The 17624-nt window shown below is 43.3% G+C and overlaps 1 protein-coding gene across 1 annotated transcript in view; it reads right to left on the bottom strand.

Annotated features, from left to right (window-relative positions):
- CRYBG1 (crystallin beta-gamma domain containing 1) overlaps positions 1 to 17624 on the bottom strand; it is a 47974-nt gene that overhangs the window by 2155 nt on the left and 28195 nt on the right. The window contains exons 12-19 of the mRNA XM_044244696.1: positions 10987 to 11113; positions 10738 to 10770; positions 9733 to 9845; positions 7886 to 8015; positions 5168 to 5307; positions 4076 to 4199; positions 3520 to 3678; positions 1817 to 1979 (exon numbers count right to left, since the gene is read on the bottom strand). Coding sequence (XP_044100631.1) covers positions 1817 to 1979; positions 3520 to 3678; positions 4076 to 4199; positions 5168 to 5307; positions 7886 to 8015; positions 9733 to 9845; positions 10738 to 10770; positions 10987 to 11113 — 989 coding nt within the window. The remainder of the gene's footprint in view (positions 1 to 1816; positions 1980 to 3519; positions 3679 to 4075; positions 4200 to 5167; positions 5308 to 7885; positions 8016 to 9732; positions 9846 to 10737; positions 10771 to 10986; positions 11114 to 17624) is intronic.

Consider the following 17624-nt stretch of genomic DNA (forward strand, 5'->3'; position numbering starts at 1 on the left):
CAGGGCAACTGGTATTGAAATCCTGCTGCATCCTCAAGCCAAGAAGAATGAAATGTTCTTACTCTTTTAAGCATTCATAAAATATCCGAAAGGTCTGATAACTTATGCTCTTCTTACAAGGAATCAGTTTATCGTCATTGGTGATCTATTGGTTCTACACATCTAGGCGTAGCATAGGACACTGGAGCCAATGTGTGTGTCATGGGAAAAGTTACCACCACCAGCAAATCCACTGTCCCCACTGAGACACACACACTTGACTCCACTGAGATTTGGGGACGTATTAGGATCGCAGTGTCATTAATATGCACAAAAGAATGTTAAAATACCATAATTTTAATTAGAATCACAAAGACTAGGAAGTCCTTGAGAAATCATCTGATTTCATTCTGCCTCTGGGGAGAAAGATCATCCCAAACTTTTTTTTTTTTTTTTAAAGATTTTTTATTTATTTATTTGACAGAGAGAAATCACAAGTAGATGGAGAGGCAGGCAGAGAGAGAGAGAGGGAAGCAGGCTCCCTGCTGAGCAGAGAGCCCGATGCGGGACTCGATCCCAGGACCCTGAGATCATGACCTGAGCCGAAGGCAGCGGCTTAACCCACTGAGCCACCCAGGCGCCCCTCATCCCAAACTTTTAAAGCGAGAAGAAATCTGCTTCCATTGCTGTCCTAGGTCTGAAATAATACAAGACATCTACTCCCTCCCCAGACACCAGGAGATACGTTCCAAGAAAGCCTCTCGGTCTGATCAATCTTAGGGCACTGGCAGCAGATAACAAAGGCTTCAACAGCTGTAGCTGATGAAAATCCGAGTCTCCGGGCAAGTGTTACTAGAGAGGTTATTTCCCTTGCGCGGATGGGGGCTGTGCAGCCTTACTCCCTCATGTCCACAAGATGGCGCCACTCTCCCATATTCTGAGAAACTAAAATTCAGTTTAATAAGACAAGTGACTAGGGCAGCTACCCTATCTAGATGTACTGAGAGTTCACAAACATATAGAACCCTATCCTTACTCAAGAAGCATTGGACATATTTCTAATGCATTTTAGGAATGGACCTTGGGGCTTTAAAGCAAAACCCTAAAGAGGAAGCTTCTAGAGTCCCACAGTTCTTGTCAGTCAAGACTCGAAGCTAGGTATCCTTACTCCTTGTCAAGTGCCAGTGTAGCAAGTGGGAAAAAGTCCTACATGCTTGGAGTTTCTATATCATAAACTCTCTGAAGCCAAGCTAACATTTCCCTTCCCCTTTGGTACCCAGTGTCTAGCTAAGCGTCTACCACATAGTGGGTACCCAAGGAGACTAACCTTGACACAGGAAACTGAGCACATAAACATGAATCCATATTTTTTAAAAAACGATGTTTCCAATGTAGTCCCATTTCTTTGGTTTTGGAACTCTGTCTTGTAAGACCAAGGAGCTCTAGCTCAGCAAGGTGATGCACGCAGATGCATGGGACTCTTCAACTATATTCACTGAGCTCGGAGCCTTTGTGATTTTTAGTCTATTATAATAAAACAAATGGTGTGAAATCAGCCTAGGTCCAGATTTCAGCTCAGCACTTCCGGGTACCGGTCCATGATCGAGCTCTCTGAGCCTCAGTCTTTGGGCTATAAAATGGGACCAGGGACAAGGGGGTAACCTGGGGCTCCCAGGGTCCCTGGGAAGAGGCTGTGAGCTAGAGGGCGTGTAGAGGGTTCTCAGCATCTGGCCCACAGGAAGGGATCGCTTACTGCTAATAGTATGTACATTTGCACAAGCAAAAAATGTATTTTAAGTTAAGTATAGACACAACAGAGAAAATAAATGATTCTTACCTTTGACATCTAAAACTAAATTCGGTTTCAACTTGCTGTAGATCCTGCCGTCTGGCTTCATGCTCCAGAACTGACTGTCGGCATTCTGGTCGAGGGCAAGGCCCAGTTTCGAGCCAGAGGTCACGAGGCTCCCCACGATCGTCAGGCAGCAGTCTTCCGCTATCTGCTTAGGGACAAACAAGGCAGCTGAGAGAGACACCTTGAGGGATCATGATCAGTTCTGGGTACAAATTGATTTTTAAAGTTGTCTTTGTTGTCTCTGCCCCACAGGAGGCATTTCAGCTTTAGCCGGAAAACTGGGATCAAATAACAAAATACTTACACCTTCAGTTCAGGTGACAGGAGTGCTAGAAGGTTCTCCATTCTTGTCCCTTGTAAGATTTCTGCCCTTTGGGAGTCAGGGAAACCTCAGAACACTAGCTCTCCCTTTCAGCAAGGACCATGATCAGAAGCAGGGGTTTACTGCTTTATCTCCCTTGACCTATAACCATCTCTGCTCAGCCTGACCCTTTTGGAATGTGACTGCATCTCTAATTTGAAAGGCTGTTTTAACAGTGAAATAGCTTAAAGGGCATTTTATTATTTTAAAACTTGAAATTCCACCTATACTCATCTTCCCTTCATAAGAGATGTCTAATAGAAATTTCCAAAAAGGCATGCTATCCAGCTATAAAAAGAGGAAGGATAAAATACAAATGCAGTGAAGTGTGTTTTAATGCAAATATTTTAAGGGTCCTTTTCTGATGTGAATCTGCTGTGTTCACATGACGTTAACACACATCCTCCTACAGAAAGTGCTTATGGAAAGCATACAGGTGATAAAAAGAGTGATAATCTAGGACACTTTCTCACTGACGTACTGAATTCACAGTTAACACCACTAAAATGTTTATTAGAAGTAATTAAAAGTAAGTGCTGAAAGGCTCTGTTTTCTTAAAGTGTTTAATTCAAAGACAGAAGTCGGCTTCTTTTATGCTTCTGTAGTTCAGCGGCTGCTGCTTCTCGTGCTCGCTGCTTTGCCTGTCTAAACGCTACTTCTGTTTGCTGAAAGGATGATTCTCCCTCAAGCACAAGAGACCAATTAGCAGGTTGTGCTCCCTTCTGCTGACTCATGGGGCACCCAGTTTTAAGAAAAAACCGGGAGCAAACAGTCAAGCTCATAAAAATCAAGAAGGAGTTAAAAAGACTATCTACGACAGAAGCACGAGCTTCTCTAATAAAGCCGTATACTGTATTCAGCTTTACCAGGTCTTGTATGGCAGGAGTGATGCAAGAGGGAGACAAGCCATTTTCCATTTTACAAGGTATGACCATTGGGCAATGGGCTGTGTTGTACACAGGGTTGTAGGTCTTTGTCCTAGTCTGTCTGCGGGGCCTTCCAAAATAAACCAAGAATGAATTGCATTTACAGGGCTGGGGCTTACTGAAAGAAGCCATGATAAATAGACGAAGGATAAAGGGGAAAATAAGACAAGTCCCTTCTAGTACTACATAAAAAAATCAGGTATGGATGTAAATGTTATATCCTGGATCAGTGCTAGGTTTACCCCCCACTTTAAGTTCCTCAGTTGGTTTTATCAGCTAAAAAATATTTTCATGGAAAACCTCTTAATTTATTTCCGAAAGTGCTCTAGGAAGTGCGAAATAGCATCTACTTGAAGAAAGAGGCCATGGCAAACCCTTTTCTAATCCTAAAAGCTCACCCTGCATTTAATGCATCCTTCTTGATAAATCCAAATCTGATCGTCGGCACCGACGTCCTCCATGACCTGTATTCGCAGAAGCTTCAGATCCTCCAGGTTTCCATTGGTGGACATGAACAGCCCCGTTGCTTTGTTTCGAAGTCGGAAATAAATTCGTTTCTGGAAGACAAAAGACCGCGGTGTGGTCATATGTAGGTAGCACCGTCGGGGGCACAGAGTAAGCACTGACAGCAGAAGGGGATCAGAGGGGATGCTGGACTGGGGATCACTGCTCCATCCTTCAGAGTCATCAGGATTTTCTCAAGGAATTTGTCAAAACTGCAAAGTGCTGGGGCCAGGGAGCGTGCGGACAGCCCACAGGCTGATCTTGGTGTGGTGGCATTTCCGAAAGCCATCACCGCCTCTTAGCACCAGAAACAGAGCCCAAATCCAAAAATTCAGGGGATGGGGAGGGGTGACCGATTTCATACTTAAAACTGAAACTAAAAAGCGGAGTTACATTTACAAAAAAAAACAATTTCAGAGTACTCGAAACCTGGAGAGGGAAAACCCATACCTGAACAAAAGGTCGTAGAGAACCTATTTGGCGACAGCCACTGAACTCGTACCAATTCGGGACTTCCGCTGGTGACAGTAGGAACTGCCGACCCCTGTAATTGCCATATTCGTAAGTAACCCATCTGGAGAAAAAGAAAACTGCGGTAAGTGGCAACATCCACTTGACATCTGGCCCTGATTTTATTTATGTTTACAGCGCTTCCCACTTTTACACCGAGCTTTATACCTTAAATATACCTTGGGGGAGAAAAGAAAACTACTACATTTTCTAAAACACTTAAAGCGCCCATTTCTTGGCAAGTAGGAAATTCTTGGTGCATGAGTATTTATGCCAAAAAGATCCATTCCTGAATAGAAACAGGTTAAGTTTTCCCCTTTTATAAGGCAATGAAATATGGTCCTTTCCACAAGGCTGCCCTGTACTTCCTGTGAGGCTTTCATAAAACATTTTCAGTTGTAGTTTTTTTTCAAGATTTTATTTATTTGAGAGAGCACTCGAAGGGGAATGTGGGCAAAGGGAGAGGGAGACGCAGACCCCTGCTGAGCAGGGAGCCTGACGCAGGACTCCATCCTGGGACCCCAGGATGTTGACCTGAGCCGAAGGTGGTTAAGCAGCTGAGCCACCCAGGTGCCCCTCCACACTGACCTTTAATCATTGTGCACAGCAGCCGCTAATAATTCCCACGTAAAGGAAAATCCCGGCCCTTACTCCAAAGCCAAAGGACTCGGTCTTTCAAAGAGATAGGAAAAATCAGCTCCCTTTCTTACTTGCTAAAAAGGTGCTCAATATATTTACTGAGCACTGGTTTGCAGAGGATTCCCCTAGAAACTTGACAGGAGCTAAAGACAAGTACTTGCCTTAAGTAAATTAAAAATCTGGATGAAGAGATAAAAACTACCTCACACATGGCTTTTCCCAATGGGAAAACTATACTATGAAGGTGCATAATTATTAACCCTTATAGAAAATAAGGGGAAAAGAGGATAGATTTCAGTTTGCTTAAGGTAGCATAGGAGAGAAAGAAATATAACCAAACCTAATTTTAAAAATCAAATATTTTATTATATCAAAAGTAGGTAACTCACTTACATGCCACCAATCACCTGAACAGAGCGTATCTGTGTGTTGAATCCTAGGGATCGGAGATTAACTACTTCCGCATTAAGTTCAATCTTTTTTCCTTTGAAGTCTTCTCTTTCAAAAAGAATAATTGTTGGTTCAGAAAATTCCTGTCGAGGAACAAGAATAGAGTTCCGTTACTCAGCTTTGATGAGAATTCAAACTCACCCAGAAATATCTTGTTAAGGAAAAATCACAAGATCTGACCATACTTAGCCTGTCCTGAAGTCCCTTTCCCCAGAGATCTGGGTGTAACCGTACCCACAGCTAAGGAGAGGAAGGACAGAAGGGCAGGAAGGTTATCTACTGCATAGAAAGGTAGGCAAATACAATGGTGTTTTAAAGCAGGAGGTGAGGGGCGACATATCCTAGGCACAAAGGAATGGGTCTTTGAGTCATCAACACTTGTAATTTATTTTAAATTTTGTCATTTTGGTGGGGGGCGGATAAGGAAGGGCTAGAGAGCCATGTATGTAAGTGAGTGGTAAGGTCTAAGGTTGGTGGCGGCCTGGGGTCTAGCGGGACAGTGGTAATTACCTAATCAAGGAACCTTCCCCTCTAAGCATTTTTCAAATGTCTTTTTTGTTTGTTTTAATTGTAAGACAACAGATTGTGTGTACTCGTGCTCCCAAGCTTTCCTGTAGGAATTATAGTTAGAGAGGGGGGAAAAAAAACCCCAAACCAGGGTGGAAGTCCCATGTTCAAGCCATCATTCATCTGAAAGAGGACAAGGGCACAGAAGACCACTGATTTTCAGAAAATGAAAAGTTGGCAGCTCATACTTGTTTTTCAAATTATAGACCCTTCTGACCCCAGTCTAAGCCCTAATGATAATAATCCTAAGATCATAAATAATACATCAAAAATCCCCTCCCTGCTTTAAGTTTTGTGGTCAGGGTGTGGCAGCTCATGGCTTCATTTATGTGGATGTGCCCTGACGTGCACGGAGATTCCATGGAGCAGTAAACAGAGCAGATGAGGGTGCAGAGGTGGTTTGTGCGGGGCAAGAATGGGGTTACATAAAAACGCAGAAGGAAACGACAGGAGTAGCAGAAGTGGCCTGAGCATGCGTGCCAAGTACTAGGGGAAGGAAGGCATTTGAAAACTTAACAACGGAAATGGGTTTATTTTGTTGTTTTTTAAATATATATTTGAAGGTAGCTTTTAGTAGGCATGCTAAATATCCAAGTTTTCAATATTTGCTTATTTACAAGCTGATGCATCTTACACGTCATTCCATGTGTACTGTTTTCACATCTCAAGAAAGGTCAACATTTTAGTTACCTGAAGAGGCAGGAAGGGAGGAGATCAAGCCATTTCGCGTATGTTCTACTTCTAAAACTCAAGTCACCAACTACATATGTTTAAAGCTTTTTAGGAGAGATCAGCTACCAAAAAACAGACATACCCGGACGTGAACATCTGAGCATTCATTATCTTGATGTTTTGTTCTACTGAATATTGCTTTGGCTACGTAAAAATGAAAGATTTCTGTTCAAAAAGGGACACTATCAGCTGAACCAGCAACGTACCTGATAACTGGGAGAAGACGTGATTGCAAGTCTCAAACAACAGAGTGCGGGATCTAAAAACCACGAGGACTTCCTGCCACGCAGTAGCGACAACAAAAGATACAGGAGACTGAAGCAGGGCTTGGCAAATGGTGTAAAACAGGCAGTTCACAGAACAGAAACCCCAATGACTAATTAGCGTAGGAGATGCCGGTCCACTAATAGTGAAACAACACGAGATGATACTTTTGCCCACTGTCTTCAAACCAGCAGAAATGAGAGAATGCCCAGTAATGGCAACAGTGTAAAACAGGAACCCACAGCTCTGCTAGCAAAGATCTCAAGTTCAGCTAGACTTAGAGAAACTGCCTATTCATGCGCGTGAAATCCAGCAAATCCACTCTTTCTAAATACACACGCCCAAGAGACTCTCACACAGGTCAACAGGGATATGTGTGAGGGGATTAAGTATGTAAAATACGGTGATGAATACTTACACCGATTAGAATCAATAAACTAGATGTACATTCAGCATAATGGACAACTCTTAAAATTTGTTTAATGATCAGAACTAGAGCATCACACCATATATAAACTAAAAGCCAATATACAGATTTATTTTTTAAAAATCCGTAAGAATATCCAAGCTGTATCCCAAGCACATCAGAATGGGTACTTATAAAGGAGAGAGGACTAGAAATAGGGATCAGGTATGCAAGGGAAAAAAAAACAAGACAGGAGCGGGGCCTTGAACTAACCCCTGATGACTGTACCACAGCTGACTCCACACTCTCCATCTGGAGTCTGAGAAAACAGCAAACCAAACCAGATCTGAAAAGAGGGGTGCCTGGGACTCCGTTGAGTGTCTGCCTTCGGCTCGGGTCATGACCCCAGCGTCCTGGGCTCGAGCCCCACGTCGGCCTCCCTGCTCTCCCTCTGCCTCTGTGCACTCTCTCCTTCTCTTGTTCTCTCTCAAATAGATAAAATCTTAAAAAAATAAAAATGAAAAAAAAAAAAAAAGATCTAAAAAGAGACCAAAAAGTTACAGGATGGCGAGTTCTATAGCAACTGTTTTGTCCGCCTCTGACTTGAAGTCCTGAGGAGGTCTAGATGCCGGTCTCCGTCAGCTACCCGTGCCCCGCAGACCCGTCACACGTGGTCACGCTCACATACTTACAACGTCTATAAAACGAAGAGACCTGAAAGTTGCTCCGGGCAGGCATCCCATCGCAGAGAGACAAGGGTAGTGGCCTTCCTCCAACACGTACTGATTCCCGGAGAAATTTTCTCCATCATATGCAACCCAGCTAAAACGGGAAAAACCATGCACACGTTCAGCATGTACTTTGGATGTTCTCTTCAAGAAGTCTGATGCTGAGAGGTGGCCTGCTAGAAAGCACAATGCATGTGGCTAACAGTTCTTCCCTCAAAAATACCTACACTTATTTACCGCTTTCCCTCTTGTTGCACATGGATACTCTTTTTTTTTTTTTTTTTTTTTTATTCATTTGAGAGAGAGAGACAGTGAGAGAGAGAATGAGCGAGGAGAAGGTCAGAGAGCGAAGCAGACTCCCCATGGAGCTGGGAGCCTGATGTGGGACTCGATCCCGGGACTCCAGGATCACGCCCTGAGCCGGAGGCAGTCGTTTAACCAACTGCGCCACCCAGGCGTCCCGCACATGGATACTCTTAAGAAGTCAGCTGTTAGTTTTGCATTTGGGAAATATTTTTTTTTCCTCCAGGAAATTACTCATGTTTTTCCCTGTGCACCTTCCAGTATTCCTGGAGCCTCTCCTGGGGGCCACCATTCCGTAGCCCTGAGTCCTCTCTGTATAATGCTTCAGCTGTCACGGCTAGTCCACCACCTGGATCTACAGGTTTCCTCCCCGAATTTCTCTCCTTTGTCCTCATTTCCGGCACCTCTGTAGCGGGCCACGAGTCGAAATACCACAGTGACTTAGACAAGTCATTCAGCCCCTGTGGGCCTCGGCATCGTCAGTGACGTGGTGATTTACCAGCTTCCCCAGATGAGCGGGGTTTTTGTTCATTCTTTTAATCCAACAAATGCTTATCCAGCTCATTGTGCGTCCACTGCTGGCAACAGAAGCGAGGACAAAACACAGTCCCTGCTATCGTAAAGTTGACGCCCTAGTGAGCTGAGACGGACGTAAATGAAGAGCCGGGGTGCGCATCTGCTCCTGCTAAGTGCGGCAGGACGGGCTGAAGGGGAACCGGCGCGGAGCGGAGATCGCGGTGTGTGCTGACCCACTGGAATTTTGCCGTGAATCTGTGCGCTCGAATGCAAACCCACTGCAGGCTCTACTGTGCGGGGCTATGTGTCGAGATGGTGGTGTTGAGACCACCAATAACTAGGTGATTAATGGCACCATTACTAATATTATTATTATTAGACATAATTCCTCCTCACCTGCACAGGTGGCTCCCAGGGTTTCCCGACCAATTTCCCTTGACTTTGGGCTCCTCTCCTTCTAGAGCTTCTGTCAAACTGTTTTCAGCAAGACACTTCGAGCTCATGGCCTTTCCCTTCTTGTGTTTTCTACAGCATCCGTCTAAACTCGTATGCTCAGGGGGAGCCTTCAGGACCTGGTCCCACCTTCTCTCCCCCCAGCTCTAGGGTGCGGCGCTCCCTGATCCCATACACGCCAGCCCCACTCAGCCATGCGCTGCCTGACAGAGTGCCCGTCTAACTTTGATCTACCTGGAAAAAAATATGCACCTTGGAAGGCACCTTAGAGATTATCTAGAGTCCCTCTGCAGGTGACAAGACAGGCTGGAGAGTAGAGAACCTGGTCTGAATCGCACCAGAGAGCGGCGTGGTAAGCCTATGCCCTCCGATGCCCAGTTCGCCAATGCAGCAAGGTACAGGTTCGTACGGACACGGGCCTGTCCCGTTTGGTGCTTTCACAGAATGCCAAGGTGTCCCTGAATGCTTGCGGAGACGTGAATTCTCACCTCTCCACGATATGTGAATTCTCACCTCTGCCAGCCCACTGTTTGACTTACCAGCCTCCTAAAACTCTGCAAGACTTGGTGGAAAATGAATCGTCAATTTGGCTGGTTGTTTCTTCAAACCCTTGACTGTGACCTTGAAACTGTGGTTCCGAAAACAACCGAATCTTTGAAAAAGTGAACAGAAAGACGTCCAATTATTCTCCTGAACACATGAACTCGTTCAGCCTTTGAAACGATGCAAACGTGAGCTGTTAGCTCCTGTGACAATAAACGGCTAGGAATTTCATAAATCCTTTAATTTTCTACTTCTGCAGTAATGATCAATTAGAAATACTTTGGCTGCCCCATTCACGCTGCTTTAATTCAGAGACATCAAAGGCCAGCCCGACCATAGAGGCGGGTTTCTATAGAACACCCTGTCGCAACAAGCTGTGAGGCATTTTAAAGCTTTATTGTGGCCAAAAGTAATTGTTCATCAGTTCTAACATTTACAAGAAATTATATTTTGGAAACATAGTGTAGTTTTCCTCCCTCTCAATGGGAGATACTTGCTGACTTATTAGAAACTTGTGTATGCCAATAAAGGAGGCTACAGTGGTGTTTGCCCCTCTGTAATTAGGGCTGTCTGAACTCTGAATACGTCCATTAAAAAGTCTCAATAACAAATGTAACACCTCAGTTGCCGTCGGCATTCAAAGGCTTGAGTGAGAGGCCATATAAAATGTTTGTCTAATGCGGACACAGCAAAGATGGAAATTCATTTTACTGTTTAGAATAACTACATGTGTTGTTTGAGATATTAATGTAAATTGAGCCAGCATAATGATATCAAATTCAACTTCATATCATAAGAGCATTTTATAAGAAATATTTAGATATGGGTATGTGTTGTCAAGCACGTAAAGGAAACCTAAATCTCATTTTAAAATTGTGCTTTCAGGTATAAAAATGGGTGAAACTAACAAAATATCCCAAATGTCTCACATTTTACACATAAGATCAGTTTTTCAGTGGAAGCCCCTAATTATAAAAAAAAGAGATTATTTTTTAAGTTACCTGATTTTGTCTCCTTGGGCCAGTGAAAGAATCCTAAAAATTTTTAAAGGGAAGAGAGAAGGAAATGAGTAGAGCAGACATCTCGAAAAAGTTTTTTCTTCTAGATTAGCAATCACTGTTAAAAAGCCTCAATTAAAAAGAATTTCAGAATAGTTTCTACAGTGTTATGAATTACATGAACCAGGAGTACACATTAAGGAAATCCAGAATTCAGTTAAATATTCTCATATCAAAGTATTAACTCCTTACCAAACAAATGGGTTGGACAGAAGAGATCTTACAACTTTTGCCTCCCCAGTCTTCAAAACTGGTGTACAAGCCTTTATCCAGTATATACTGCTCTCCTGTGAAGTCAGGATTCTCATAGGCTACCCACCTAAAGAAACAAAAACAGTGACTTGTTAGAGTTCACAGTTTACATGTATAATACAACTATCAAACCCACTTAGGAAAATACATAAAATAAGACACTTCCATTTGTTTGAATAATCAGTAGTCTTGTTTTTTATGATTCTCTGTTAGTCTTCTTTTTTTTTTTTTAAAGATTTTATTTATTTATTTGACAGAGATCACAGGTAGGCAGAGAGGCAGGCAGAGAGAGAGGAAGGAGGAAGCAGGCTCCCTGCTGAGCAGAGAGCCCAACGTGGGGCTTGAACCCAGGACCCTGGGATCATGACCCGAACTGAAGGCAGTGGCTTAACCCACTGAGCCACCCAGGCGCCCCTCTCTGTTAGTCTTTTGGGAGACCTGTCTGTATGACAAATCAGAGTGACAAGGGAAAAGTATCCTTACCTGAACCTTTTAGTGTTCTCACTTACCAAATCCTATTCCCCAAGAAAGCTCCAGTGGGTATATTTGTCTGTATTTCTTTCTAATTCTGTTCTAAGGAAATAATCTGAACTTCCAAGAAGTACTTATAACATTCTCTTAGTAAGCAAGCAAGAGTTCTTTCTGTTATTGACCTTAATATTTTTCCAGAAAGATAACAAGAAACTATGTCTCTATTATACAACAAACCACAGTGGGAAAAAAAAGCTCACAGAAGAAATCCTTTAAAAAAATAATGCTAGGGGAGAACAGCGTATACTAAGCTCTAGAGAGGTGACAGACTCCAGTGTACTGGGAAACTATAGAGCAACTGGGCATTCCTGGGGAAAAGGAGACACTGGCAATGGGGGAGAGAATGAAGCTGGAAGGGAGGAAACAGAGGCAGAAGTGTGATACTTCTTTTACAAATCATAGTAATTTTCCTCTTTTGGTGAAAAACACATTCTTCAGGTTAGGCAGGTATACACAGAGAACTCTCATTCTGTGTGCAGGAAATTCAAACCCAGGGAAGTAGTGAACTATCCCTGAGTTTAAATATTATTTGAAACGATAAGGATGATTAATAATTATGCGACCTTCATGTTCTGTGTAATGATCTTTATGCATAAACACATCGGTCAAAGTTCAAGAGCTGGATATCTTTATAAATATATTGCTTTCCTTTCTGCAAGGCCGTCAACAACAGTTCAAGGATTATTTGGGTTATAAGTTTTGTTTCTTATGCAAACCGTCATGATTTTAGCCAAGTTGACTATAAAACAAAATTCTCCATATCCCGAGTGGATTTATGTCCATTTGCTTGATAAAAAATTGCCCCAAATTTACCATTAAAAAACAAACCAGCAAACATACCAAAAATGCAGCTAATTAATTAAAATTTTATTGGGGACAGGATTTCTGACGTGACCTATGTAGAGTAAGCAACACTGATCAGTCAGAAATACTAAACTCTCTCCTGGGATGTTTTCTCTCACCTTTCAAGTGATCTACATTCAGAAGATAATCAACCAAACCAACTTACTGATGCTGCTTCCCAGCCAAAGATAGCCTTTGAAAGTTTTTCGGTTCTGTTATATTCGAAAGATAACTCAGCATTTCCTCCTGAGTTCATTCACTGCCTTACTGATCCGCTCACAGCTGAAAAAGGACTAACACCATGTGCCTGTATATTTACTCAGAACTTTCCAAAATGCTTTCGCATCTCTGACCACAGTCAACCTAGGGAGGAGCAGGTCCTCCCATTTTACAGAAAGGAAAAGCTAAAGACACACAAAAGTGAATTCACCGATTCTTCAACAAACATTGACTGGTCATTTACCGTGCGCCAGGAACTAGAGGGCAGTAGGCATGCAAGGTTGGAAGGGACAGTCCCTGCCCTTGAATTTACTGATGGCTGAGAAGTAGCACATGGGATTATTTGCTGGTGTTTGTTCCGGCTGGGAAGGGACTTGTTCAGGGTGACACAGAGTGACACCACTGATTAGCTAGTGGCCAAGGATGGCTGGACTCCTGACTGGGTCTCCTGAGGCTCCCCACTCTGTGTCATGACCCGAGCGGCTGCTTGTCAAGTCTCCTTTGATTTCGTCTTGTGTTAAGCCATACTTAAAACACTGCACACACTGCATAACGAACAGGGTATGACTTGACTGTCGAAAGGGCTGGACTTCAGACAAAATCTCGAATGCAGTCACTACTAGGAAATGAACAGCAATCAAGGATAAGAAGAACACCGCAAAAATCTCCAGCGTCAAGGAGCTTAGGACAGCGAACGTCTGCACGCACCCTCCTGGCCGTCTGAACAGACTAACTGCTGGTAGGCCAGCCAGTCTGTTTTAGAAAACACTGCTCCCCTACTTCAGAACCTCATCAGCAATTTTTAAAAGCCTATTCTTAAACACTGTGAGGTCAGGAATTAGGAGACTAGTTCTAGCTATAGTCATGACATTAGTTTCCAGATAACTTTGAAGGGGTCACTTAACTTTTACGAAAGGTCGTATTTTCATCATAGGTAAGGGGTCCGCCAGGATCCCAGCGCTGACATTGTGTGGGGCTGTACAGCGTCCGGGAGCCTCAGCCTTTGGCATATGAAGAGAAGAGACACTCCAGTGGGAGCATGGGATCCTACCGTGTGGGGAGGAGTTTCTGCGTGGCCGGAATACTGACAAAAACCAGGACTTAAAAAAAAAAAAGAAGCGGCACCTGGGTGGCTCAGTGGGTTAAGCCTCTGCCTTCGGCTCAGGTTGTGGTCTCAGGGTCTTGGGATCGAGCCCCACATCGGGCTCTCTGCTCGGCAGGGAGCCTGCTTCCATTCCTCTCTCTCTGCCTGCCTCTCTGCCTACTTGTGATCTCTGTCTGTCAAATAAATAAATAAAATCTTAAAAAAAAAAAAAAAGAAAAGAAAGAAAGAGAAAAGGAAAAGAAAAAGAGGTTAAACCATATCATATCAAAGTATTCCTAGCAGTCTCCACATCTGAAACAAGTTAAAGGAAAGCAGAGGGTTCAAAGGCCTTTTTGCTTGATTGACTTCAAGGTTTGGAGGGAAAAAGGCTGTGAATGGGGAGAGACAGACCACAGGAGAGAAGGCAGCTGAGTGAGTCTTGGAGGAAGCTTTATCTAGCATGTTTTAAATATATATATACATATAACTAACAAGTGAGAATACTCTATTTCCCTATAAAATAAAATAAATCACTTCTAAGGAAACACCCAACACCACATAAACCTAGCTAATTCATGGAGGTTGAAGCAAAACAACCACTTATTAAGATGTTACTTGAATTGACGGTCATGCTGTTTTCCTTCGGAGTTGTAGCCCCAGATGAATCACCCATTAAGAGGAGGGTAAAAATAAAACCCCAAAACTCAGACTTGAGATTCTCCCTTGTATCTGTAACTTCTACTTGAGACTTGTAAGAAGAAAATTCCTTACTGTCCTTGCCTCAACATATTCTGTACACGTGAATCAACACTTCCCTGTTTACAAGGCTGGGGGGGGCGGTGGGCTGAGAGCGAGTACGTGTATCAGCAGGTCCCAGCCTGGCGGAGTCACTGCTCGGAACTCCCGGGTGGCAGGGCAGACTGGCCCTTCCGTGGCAGAGACAAGGAAAAAGAAATTAAAATGATGGCCCTCCTAAGTTTCTTAGCTGGACTCTAGACCTAACTCCTTTTGTTCTTGGTTTTTAAAAAAGCGAGCCCATAACCCAGAACTTGACATGGCTTGGTAGGAGCTGCGAGAGGGAGTTTCTTCTGATGTTGCGGTCAGGAACGGAATGCGGGGCCCGGCGCTTCCGTGGCTGGATTCACGAGCATCCCTCCTGCAGGCTGGGCTCTGTTTTTGAGCTAAAAATGAGTTTACCGCCCAGGGAATGTGTTACCCATGTGATAGTGAATCTCCTGGGAGAGAGCCAGAACAAGAATCTCAAAAAAGTTTTCTTGAAAGAGTTTGCGTTCCATACTGGGAAATGAAGACCCAAACTAAAATTCTTATTTGCCAAGAAGAATAAAGTCATTAAAATCACTTTTCTTTGAAACTATTAAAAACAAACAGGCCGGACTTCCTCCCTCGTGTTGGCATACCTCAAGCTATCTACCTCAGGAGGCCCAGGTCCACTGCCACCTCTTCAGCCGACGTCTTCCCTGCACACAATCTGGAAATCAATCTCTCTCTGCTCAGTACAATCTCTAGGTCTTTTGTAGCTGTCATTATGTTTTATATGGATACTGTCACTTCTGTGAGAACTTAATAGAATGCTTTGCATGTAACAGACCTCCATCAATATTTGTCAGATAACCAACTAAATGAACTATGAGGAAGCAGCTGGCCCTGGTGAATACAGAAGCCCTTCCACAACCTCAGAATTTAAAAGGAAGTGGTGTGAGGGGGGTGATGTGTGCACACCTCCCTTCCACTTCCCCCAATACCACAACTCAACTGCTATCACCAGAAAAAAGGCCTAAGCCAGGAAATACAACAGAAATGACCAAAAATAGAAACCTATAAAATCAACATTTATAAAGGAAGCTAATTTCAAGTAAACAAAGGCTGAGTTTAAAAAAAAAAAAAAAAAAAGACTGGCTCTGGGCATGATTCTACCTGTGCTAACAGCAAAATCTACAAAAATGCCCTAAGGGAATTCTACCCAGGATCCTTTGCTTCCTCTGCTAGAACGCATGACTGGACTCTGACTAATGGAACCAACACACCTGGTGAGTACCAAAGTGTACAACTGTTTTTCCAGACTGAACTGGTCATTATTTTCCTTGTAAGTAATTAACTTTAAAGGCAATCTAAAATACTAAGAGCCATGGCAATATTTCAGATGACTTTTGCCATGCCGTACCTTTTGTCTATGGTAGATTGTAAAATGTTAGGGCGTCATAGCAGGACCTGGTAGAAGGCATGTCCTGCTGGGAATGAAGACCCAGAAGTCTTGGATGTCACCCTGTCAAGATGGCACCACAAGTAACAGCCTACACAAGGATTTGGCGAATGTGACTAATAGTAAAACATTACACTGTAGACACATCTCAGATATCCAGGGATCCTATGGGAGGCTCCACGAAATACAACCGAATTGAGGTTAGAATGATCCAAATAGCCTATGTTACTCATAAAAAAACCTAGCATCCAACACTTTGAACAGAACCCATGTCAAATAATTTCATCTAATTATATAAGAATACTCTCACCTATAACAAATTCTAACTGACATCAACCTGGATCATAAGGATAATTGTTTTAACTTCTTTTAATAGACATGTATTTTGCCCATCCAGTATCTGTCCTCATTTTTTCTGACGTTCCTGGGAAACAACTCACCCCAGTCATATATTAAGTGGCTCCTCTGGGACTGGCCCTACCCTGCTCTGAGACTGGGCACATCACACAGGCACAGTCGTCTTCTTGACTACAGAGATTGGTTCAGGCAGGTACACATGACCCAAGCTGAGAGAATCAAAGTCAAACCTGGAACTCTCATGGGAAAGAGACGCTCTTTCTGCTGGACACAGTGAGAAGAACAAAAAGGAGATGATGCTGCCATAGGCCACCAGATGTAAGTGGCCTGCCTAAAACAAAGCCAGCATGGGAAAAAAGCCCAGTCAGGAGACAGAGAGCAAGTTCTAATGACAGTGTCTAAACCTGACATCCAGCCATAACTGAAGCAAAAATCTTTTCCAGGACTTTCAAGTTATATAGTCGGATAAACTACACTTTCTTCACTTCTAGCAGTTTAGGTTGGCTTGCAGTCATGTATATCCTGAAGAATCTTGACTGATCATCTTCCAATAAAATCTTACCTTAGCAATAATAGAGCATTCAATTGCTAACTCCAGCTACACTGAAACAGTAATTTTTATGTCAAAATAATAGTGAAGAAATAAAATGGAGCAGATGGAGGGTGTAGGGGCTCTGGGCAGGCCACCCCAAAAATGACCACAATGGTGTATCGATTATTTCAAAGTAAAGTTACTTAAGAAGTAACCTGTGCGGGGCACCTGGGTGGCTCAGTGGGTTAAGCCGCTGCCTTCGGCTCAGGTCATGATCTCAGGGTCCTGGGATCGAGTCCCGCATCGGGCTCTCTGCTCAGCAGGGAGCCTGCTTCCCTCTCTCTCTCTGCCTGCCTCTCCATCTACTTGTGATTTCTCTCTGTCAAATAAATAAATAAAATCTTAAAAAAAAAAAAAAGAAGTAACCTGTGCTAGGGATGCCTGGGTGGCTCAGTGGGTTAGAGCCTCTGCCTTCAGCTTTGGTCATGATCCCAGGGTCCTGGGATCGAGCCCCGCATCGGGCTCTCTGCTCAGCGGGGAGCCTGCTTCCCCCGCCCCTCTCTCTGCCTGTCTTTGCCTACTTGTGATCTCTGTCAAATAAATAAATAAAATCTTAAAAAAAAGATTTAATAAAAAAAAAAAGAAAAAAAAACAACCTTGCTAAAAGGACTATCAGTCCCTCCTCTGCCTTTCAGAAAACAGGAAAAAATCTCCCATGTGAAAGTTACCCTCCTTATAACTGGTAACACAGTCTCATCACCAGAGACAGGAAATTTAGAGCTGAGAAGGCT

This window comes from Neovison vison, chromosome 1, assembly GCF_020171115.1.
Source record: "Neovison vison isolate M4711 chromosome 1, ASM_NN_V1, whole genome shotgun sequence".
NCBI classification, from domain to species: Eukaryota; Metazoa; Chordata; class Mammalia; order Carnivora; family Mustelidae; genus Neogale; species Neogale vison.